Raw genomic sequence first — 9,490 nt, forward strand, 5'->3', positions numbered from 1 at the left:
GATTAAAACATACTTAGGAAATGTTTAATAAAACACCATATGGCCAATGGGGATCCATTTCTACTTGAGCTTGACACCACTGGTCTAGCAGATCTTACCTTCTATATGCACAAACCTGGAGTTACATTTCAGGAAGAGTTCTAAGCAAGATAACAATTACAGAGCTTGGAACACTAATTCAGTGGCCCTAAACTGCATACTGAACCCCCAGAACCCAAACTTGCTAGCGCATGATGCAGCATTTTAAAAGACAACACTCTGGGGAGTTTCCCAAGTTTATTGGAAAGACAAAAGTAAATATTAAACAGCTCCTCTTGGTGTTTTGAAATTCATCCCAACTGTGGGCTGGGTAACTTGCAGGTTGGACAAACTGCCAAAGTCCTGGAATGATGAGGGAAAAAAAAAAAAAAATTTCTAAATGAGATGCATTCTTGATTCCTTAAGAAACATCCAGAGAAATCTCAGGAGGCTCAGGGCTAACAAGTGACCCAAATCCTTAGTCCACACTGCCACATTCCCCCCTCTCCATGTCTGCAATAAGCAGAGAAAGCATACTGAGCTAAGTGGGACACTGAGGCAACTGGGATTAATAAGGGTGGAATTTTGACAGGGTTTCACTCAATTCTTTCACACCCCTTACCAGAACAATCAAAGGACCCAATGACCCAGGAACAAGTCATGTCCCAAAAAGCTTGGTTTGCCCCACTGGCCTCTGCAGAAATCCCCTAAAAGCTTCAAATCTGGACTTCTATATAGTTGTTGTTCCCTAATCTCTGGTACTACCAGACCAGAAATTCAAGGTTACACACTCACCAGGAGTTTCAACATTTCTTTGGTATCAGGGTCCACTTCAATGATCTCCTGATCCAAAGCAGAGACCTAGGGACAAAGAGGAATGAGGTTACTCACTAACAACGAAATGTTCCCACATACTTCCTACACATTTCCCCTTTCCCCATATCCACATAAAAATGTCTTTTTAACTCACCGATTAAATACTCCTACCAGCCATCATGCTCAGTCACCCATAGAACAGTGAGAAAAAGGGAGCCTCAAGAGTTAAGTGAGCCCCGGATTCCATTCCAAGCCTCTTCCATGTACTATGTAGACTCACAAGCCATTGAGCACTTGGGCCCTGGCTGCTCAAATAAAACTATTGCAGATGGTCACTATCTGCACAGGGGAGATGTTTCTGCCAGAGTGTGACATGTCCCTCTGTTATGGTATGGCCAGGTATGCAGTTCTGCCTATCCCAAGTCGAGTTTTCCCCAATTCTTAAAATCTCAAAAAGAGGTCTCCCAAAAGATATCTACAGAGCAGCATCCCCAAAAGGCACTCTATCCATCCAGGCACAACAGGAGCTTATCTGTGACTGATCACATCATGGCACAGCAGAACCAAGAAACCCAGTTTTAACCTAGTATTTCTCCCTTACCATCCAGTCAAGAGGAATCCAAGAGGGAATGAGAGGAAATAAGGACATCCTTAAACAGTCCAAAGAAAAAGAGCCAGGACAAAGGGGAACAGCCTGTGTTCAGACAGGTGAGCAACAGGCAGAAAACTTATTCTTGCAATTACTAAACAATAAACGCGATAGTTCAAAATAAGAGCTGTTCAGTTCTCAGGTTGTTAATGGAGGTGATCTCTAAGACTCCAACACTTAATAGTATGATTTAAAATAGGTAAAAGAACTTCCTCAGATTTGCAGCGGAAAAACCTATGAAAGAAAACCCAGACAGGTACCCAGCAATGACAGCAAAGAGCCAAGCATGCTCAATGCTTATAAGCAGGAATAAGAGTAGAAAAGGTCAGAGAAAAAAATCTCTGTAGAAAGCCACAGAATGAGCTTTTGGTCATTTAATTTCAGAACCTATTTAAAAAGGCCTTTTCTCTAAAACACACAGGAAGAAAAGACTCAGATTGAGGGGTGACCACAGAGCTTACCTCAGGAACATAGTTATCCCTCCTCTCTCTTTCTTCTTCCTGCAATTTGATGGAGATACCTCTCACGGGCCCTCTCTGGATCCGCTTCATCAGATGAGTAACATATCTATAAACCACCAAAGCACCAAAGTACATGAGAAAATCACTTATAAACCCAATTTTTAACACCACCTGTTATCAATTGTGGTGGATATGAACAAAGCTGGACACACATATTAACACAAGTGAGGAATTTAAAATGGTAAATACCTAACAGCCTACAAACTTTGTTCTACTTTACCGTAGAGCTATTAGCATTTAACTAGTTATGTGTGAACTAGTTTCAGATATAGATTATATAATTAGAGGGCAGAAGCACTTGTACATTTCTCTATTTCATTAATGGGAGAGTTAAGGAGTGAATGAAAACAAGTGGAGTTGTAATGAACAAGAAATACACTACATTTGATTTAGGGAACAACACATGTTCTTCAAATAAGTCTCAGCCATAGGTCAAGCCTCTTCTGCAATAATCTCTCACTAAACATAATGAATTTGCAACTTCCCAGAGAATACTGCTCTGTTCAAAGCCCTTCTTCCCAAGTAACTCAAAACAAACACAACTTTGACTTTTTTGCTTGCACCCTTAGCAACTAACACAGTACCTGAACACAGAAAGTTCTTAAATGTTGCAAGTTCAATCAACAAGCAGGTTCATGAAAGGGGCAAAGATCCTTTAGTGCAATTGGAAAATTGTCAGGAGTATCTAACAGCTATATTGAGAAAGTTAAGGAGAAGGACATAAGATGTTCTTTGAGGCAAAAAACATTTTCATGCCCACTCCTCAAAATGCCAGCAAGGCAACCTAAAACATATGAATATTTTAACACTTGGCAAGAAGCTTTTGACTAATTCTAATAAAAGATTGTGCCGGCACAAATTACTCTTGAATTGTCCTGTTTCAAACTGGGGTGGTATTTCATTCATCACAATGGCTTAGCTCAACATCTGTCGATGAATTTATAATTTTAATTATCTCAACTTACTGTGTAAACCCACCTCTTCCATGTTTCTGTGACCCGTTCCTAACCTCTCCAAATGCTATTAAATACCACATACCACAAGTCCTTTACACACAATGTCCTCCTTTTCCTTCAGGGCGCTCAATACCCTAGTGCAGACACCGATCACTTTCTTTGGACTATTCAAAGACTCACCGGAGCCTCCTTGCTACATCTTTAAGACAAGCTGATCTTAAAATACGGACGAAACATCACCTCATTTGACCAAAACCTTATGATGGCTTTTAAAGTCCTTCAAAACCTGGCACCTTCCCACCTCCTCTCACACAGTGGGCGTCGATGCTGTTCTGTGCACGTCTCCCAACCCCTCCACTCCCCGTCCCCCGGCTTCCTGAAACAGCCGCAGGCCCTAATTCATGCTCTTTCCCCAAAGATCCGGCCGTGCCCACCTGTGTAGCAAACTCCAGTGGTTCCTTATTAAAGCCCCACATCCCACCTCTGCAGGAACCTCACATTCCCTAGCTCCCACGGGCCCTCGTCGTGGCTCTTCGGCCAGGAGACTGCCCGCATGGTGCGCTAGCCCTCGTGCCTCTCTTCCTTCTCGTCCCCTCCATGTTCCGGCACACTTTCTGCAAGAACTTTCCCAGTCCTCGCTTCTCCGAGACCCCCCCAATCTAAGCCGCTAGTTGATCATTTGCATGCTTCCTCCTCAGGAGCTCAGCTTTCCACTTTACACTTAGGACTCATGGTACTACCAAGTGGATTATCTAAGGCTCTTTCAAGAGAAATGCAGTGCAAATCCAAAACGCCGAACATCCGGCTCTATAAACGCCCCTTCCTAGACCACGGGGCACTCACACCTCCTCCCGTTCTCGGCTCTCTCGCGGCCCGCGCGCTGCCCCCCTGTCGGCGGCCCCGCTCACCCGGCGATCTTGTTGCGAAGCTTCTTGCTAGGGATGATGGCGATCTCCTCGCACACGCGCTTGTTGGTGTGGAAGTCGTTGCCCAGGCGGGTGTAGTACTTTTCGATGATAACTCGCGCCGCCTTCTTCACGGTCTTGGTCCGAACGCGACCCTACGGGCGGATGAGAATGAGAGGCCGGCTCGGGGACCCGCCGCCCGCCCTCCCTCCCCGGCCCCCGCCCGCCAGGCCCCGGAACGGTTCGGGCCGCCGTGGTCGCGTCCTCGGGCCCCCTCGAGCCCCAGCGGCGAGCCCCGCGGCCAGGACCCTCCCAGCCACATAGGCCCAAAGGAGTGGCAATTGCCGAGCTTGGAATCGGCAGCGCGGGGGTCAGGGGAACTGCGGATGGCGACGGATGGCGGGCGGATCTGGAGCGTAGCAGCACCTACCATGTTGGCTCCGGGGGGTGAAGGGAGCAGAGGCTGACGGGAAAAGGCCTATAAAGAGACGGCGGTTGCGTTACTTCCGCTTGACGGAGAGGCGCCAAGCAAGGGTCTGGGTGCCACAGCGGCCTCCGGCGGGCGGGAGGGCGAGGGCGGCGCGCTGCCGTCCGAATTCGGGTTTCCGGGCACCGAGTCCCAGGAGTCGTCCCCATCCCCCAGCCCGGGGGCGGAGATTGGTGATGGAGTTAGGACTGGGGGTGGGGCGGGGAGAGCCAGGCAAGCTAGTCCCGGGAGAGCCGAGGATTACGGGAGGAAAGAAGAGGCCGTGTGCAAGTAAGTCCCTCTAGCGCGCGTCCGCGGACGCAGATTGCCTCCAGGTGCGCCCGCCGCTTTGGAGGCCTAGGGAAGGAGGGGCTTTGAAAGCTCTCCCGGGCGCCGGGCCTGGCAGATAACGGGTGCTAAATAAAGACTTTTTAACCTGTCTGGGTGGGGCTGGCGGCTAGCTACGTAAAGGAATTGGATCCCCGGGGGAGGGTCGCCGTTTGGTAGGCTGTCCCCCCAGCATCCCCTCCCCGGGGTAGCCCTGTCACCCAGGCCTCCTTCACCGGGGGGAGGGGCAGCACAGAAGCCTGACCGGGGTCTCCGAACACCACCCCCCCTCTCTCCCCATCTCTCTCTATCCCAGGGATCTTGGAAGGGAAGCAGGTGTTTCGGTCCTAGAACCCCTTCTGGCGGCGGCCACCGGGGCACCGCCTCTCCTCGGCGTCAGATCCATGGCACTCCTGCAGGGACCCCCCCCCATCAGTTAGGTGCCGAAGGGACAGCGCGCCGGCCGCCGTGGGAAGGCGGGCAGCCTACTCCTCCCCTGGGCTTTCCAGTGGGCGCTAAGCGTGTCCCGATCTCGGCCCGATTCTTCAATCCTCAGGCAGCGCCCATCCCTTCTCTGCGGCCAGACCGGAGTCACACCTGAAAGTCTCTCTCACACTGCCTAGAACTGTCAGGAGGGCCGCTAGGAGGGCCAGGGAAACGAGGGGAAGGCAGCCGCGGGGCTCTGAGGGAGGCTGGAGAGGGAGCACCCGGGGGACCGCACCAGAGCCTGCCCCCTGGGACTTGCCCCTTCCTGACTCGGCTAAGGAGCTGGGAGGCCACGATAAGGTCCAGGCCACAATTCCATGTGACAGCTCCCTGAGGAAATGGGGGCGAGGAGGCCTAGGGCTCCCTGACCCGAGTGTGTGTCAGGGAGGCTAAAAGGCAAGTGTCCGTCCAACCCTGCCTGTGGGTCCGTCCTTCTACAGGCCGGGGGTAAGCCCCAGAGCCGGCATGTGCTCCGAGAGGGCGAGGGCACAAGGCCATCCGCAGAGATCCCCGGTGAACTTAGGGAGCCCGCCGGGATATTAGGCCAGAATGCAGGAGGGCCGGAAATGAGTGAGGGAACAACGTTCTGGTCCTGTTTGTAAAGCAGCTTTTTGTAGGAACACTGCTGGAAAAACTGTCAAGGAAAAGCGCATGTGTCACAGACTAGAGCTGAACAAATAGTGTGGGCCCTAGGGAAAGATGGCTTGTGCCAAGGCTTTCCCTGAGGGGTTTCCCACACTCATTTTTCCTTCAGCCCCCTGACTAAAACACATTTAACAGAGTAGTAAAGAACAAAACCATCTGGGCTACAGAGTTTCTTATATACATTTAGACAAAGCAGCCTACAAATGTTTGGGAAGCACAGGAATTACTGCTACTTTCTCTCTCCCAAGAAAAGCATCTCCCTTTTCCCTCACAACCCGAGATGGAAAGGGCGGGCTCCCTGAATCCTTCAAGGAAACACTTCAAGAGTCCTGGAGTGAGCTAGAAGTTACCTTTAGCAAAAGGAGGGTGACAGCAGTAAGCAAGGATACTAGGGCTGTTAATTTTGCTAAAAATTTTTTTGAGTTATCTTTACAACAAAGTATAATAATGTGGGCTAAGCTTAATATTGGGTGAAAAAAGGATAAAATTATTCTTCATAGGCTAGTTTTCTTTCCAGGCACTGAATAGGCCTTCCCCTATCAAACTACTCAAGGTTTTACATGAACTTCCCCATCCATGGTAAAAGGAGCATAGTAGAAGAGATGGATGCTAGGAAGAAGTAAAGAACAGGGTTAAAGAGATGGATAGCAGGAATTTTGGAAAACTGGGGATTAAAAGGTGCCCAACCATTCCCTCTCCAGGGTCAGGCAAGAATGCCAAAGGAACCTAAAGATATGGAATTCCGACAAGGACCACTCCAGTTTACTTATTTCATTATTAAAGTTTTCTTCCCATTTTCTATGTCTGACCTAATCTCTTTCCCCCACCATGACTCTGGTGGGAAAAGGAAAGACATAACTATGATACCCAAACTTGTTTATATGGCTATTCTCTAGTCCTTTAGTAGAACCCTCCCTAATTCTACTAGGGCTAAACTTGTAACTAGATTCCAACATACTAACTGTATTTCAAAATCACTTACAGACCAAAGTGATTAAAGGAATGGCAGCTGACAGGCCTAGAAATTTCATAAAAATCTTTTGACTTTACATTAGATCTATTTTTTTGAAAGTCAAAGTTTTCCCTAGAGAATCAACTTAAAAACGATTGCTAAACAACTTTAGCAAACATGCAGGATACAAAATAAATCTACATAAATCATTAGCATTTTTATACATCACTAACGAAATCCAATAGCAATAGATACAAAGAGAAATTTCATTTAAAATAACTAATAGTATAAAATATTTGGGGATATATCCACCAAGGATAAATGAGGAAGTACATGAGCAAAACTACAAAACACTTTTCACACAAATAAAGTCAGATCTAAACAAATGGAAAGATTTCAAGTGCTCTTGAATAGGTCAAGTGAATATAATAAAGATGACAATACTTCCCAAACTAATCTATTTATTTAGTGCTATACCAATCAAACTTCTAGGTCTGTTTTACTGACCTAGGACAAATAAAAAAACTTATCTGGAAGAATAAAAAGTCAAAAATTTCAAGGGAACTAATTTTTTTAAAAAATGCAACTGAAGGTGGCCTAGCTGTATCTGATCTAAAACTACATAAAGCAGTGGTCATCAAAACCATTTGGTACTGGCTAAGAGACTAGTTCATCAGTAAGAGTATGTTAACTTCACAGGATAAAATTGTCAATGACTACAGAAATCTAGTGTTTACAAACCCAGAGACCCCAACTTTTAGAATAAGAATTCATTGTTTGACAAAAACTGGGAAAATTGAAAACTAGTATCCCAGAAACTAGGCATACCCACACCTAACATCGTATACCAAGATAAGGTCAAAATGGGTTTATGATCTAGACATAATGATATTATTAACAAGTTAGAAGAACATAGGATAGATATGTCTATCTCTGTAGAGGATCTGTGGAGGAGGAAGGAATCTGTGACCAGCATTATTGATCACAAAATAGGATTATCATTATGATTATATGAAATTTAAAAGTTTTTGTACAAGCAAAAGTAATGGAGACAAGATTAGAAGGATTAATAACTGGGAAAAGTTTTACATGCAAAGGTCCTAATAAAGGCCTCATTTCTAAAACATATAGAGAATTCACTCAAGTTTATAAGAATTCAAGCCACTCCTCAACTGACAAATTGTCAAAGGATATGAACAATTTTCAGATGAAGAAATTGAAACTATTTCTAGTCATATGAGAAAAGATGCTTTAAATTACTATGGATTAGAGAAATGCAAATTAAGACATCTCTGAGGTACCACTATACACCTTTCAGATTGGCTAAAATGACAGGAAAAGATAATGATGAATGCTGTAATTGATGTGGGATAATTGGGACATTGATGCATTATTGGTGGAGTTGTGAACAAATTCAACTATTCTGGACAGTAATTTGGAACTATGCTCAAAGAGCTATCAAACTGTGCATACCCTTTGACCCAGCAGTGTTTCTACTGGGCTTATATCCCCAAAAAAAACTTAAAAAGAGGGAAAGGGACCCACATGTTTAAAAATGTATGTGGTAGCCCTTATTGTAGTAGCAAGAAACTGAACGTACATCCATCAAGTAGAAACTGTTTGAATTATGGTATATGAATGTTATGGAATATCATTATGTAAGAAATGACCAGCAGGATGATTTCAGAGAGGTCTGGAGAGTCTAATGGACATGGCTTTCTTCAACAATGAGATGATTCAAACCAATTCCAATTGTTTAGTGATGAAGACAGCCATATACGCAGAGAGAGGATTGTGGGGACTGAGTGTGATTCAAAACATGGCATTTTCACTGAGTTTTTTGTTGTTGTTGTTGTTTGCATTTTATTTTGCTGCTCTTTTTTTTTCCTTTTTCTGGTTTGATTTGATTGTTCTTGTGTGGCACGTTAATTGTATAAATGTGTATGCATATATTGGATATAACACATTTTACATATATTGGATCACTTGCCATCTAGGAGAGGGCATGGGGTAAGGGGGAGAGAATTTGAACCCAAGGTTTTGCAAGGGCTAATGTTGAAGAATTATCTACACATATGTTTTGAAAAATAAAAAGCTTTAATAAAGGAAAAAAAAGTCAAAGTTTTTATTTGAAGCTAATATTAAGTACACAGAATAGACAAGTAGGTAGAGAATCTAAGAGCTTACTGTATGTTGGGCACTATGTTAACATGGGAGATATAAAAACAAGAAAACAAGAGTTCCTTTCTTCAAGAAGCTTATTTTAATGGGGAAAGATAACAAAAACTGCAAGAGGAGATAATGAGACAAGTCAAAAGTTTAACCAGAGGATCCAGCAGACTGAGTCCAAGTTTTCAATGGGGTACAGATAGCCATGGCAAGGAGACACAGAGAAATACAAGTATTATTTTTCAGGCCCTCAGAAAATGCTTGTCAGCTAATTCCTCATGATTCCAAATTTTGTTAAAGAACTGGAATATTGCAACACTATCCCTTAAAAGGGGCTCCCTGCCCTTGGAGGAAGAGATCTTTCTTCTCATGAAGGAGTGTGACCTCTCTTCCTTTTGCCATTGGGTGACGGACTGTCTACAACACAGGGGATGAAAAAAAAAAAAAAAAAAAAAAAAAAAAACCTGACTTAGGACCTCAAGGGACTTTTAGACCATCCAACCAATCTAATGAATCTTAGCCTAGTCCAGTGCCAGAGTCCAATTCCTTAGATGAGCAGGCATGAGATTGTATGTCCAAT

The 9,490-nt window shown here is 44.9% G+C and overlaps 1 protein-coding gene across 1 annotated transcript; it reads right to left on the bottom strand.

Annotated features, from left to right (window-relative positions):
• Window positions 1-259: 259 nt before the first annotated feature.
• Window positions 260-4,889, bottom strand: RPS17 (ribosomal protein S17). The gene is made up of 5 exons (XM_074296161.1): window positions 4,296-4,889; window positions 3,869-4,020; window positions 1,945-2,050; window positions 814-879; window positions 260-381 (listed from the first exon to the last, which is right to left on the bottom strand). The coding sequence occupies exons 1-5, from the start codon at window positions 4,296-4,298 to the stop codon at window positions 301-303; spliced, it is 408 nt and encodes a 135-aa protein (XP_074152262.1). The 5' UTR covers window positions 4,299-4,889; the 3' UTR covers window positions 260-300.
• Window positions 4,890-9,490: the final 4,601 nt, after the last annotated feature.

The sequence above is a fragment of the Sminthopsis crassicaudata genome, chromosome 2 (assembly GCF_048593235.1).
Source record: "Sminthopsis crassicaudata isolate SCR6 chromosome 2, ASM4859323v1, whole genome shotgun sequence".
Lineage (NCBI taxonomy): Eukaryota > Metazoa > Chordata > Mammalia > Dasyuromorphia > Dasyuridae > Sminthopsis > Sminthopsis crassicaudata.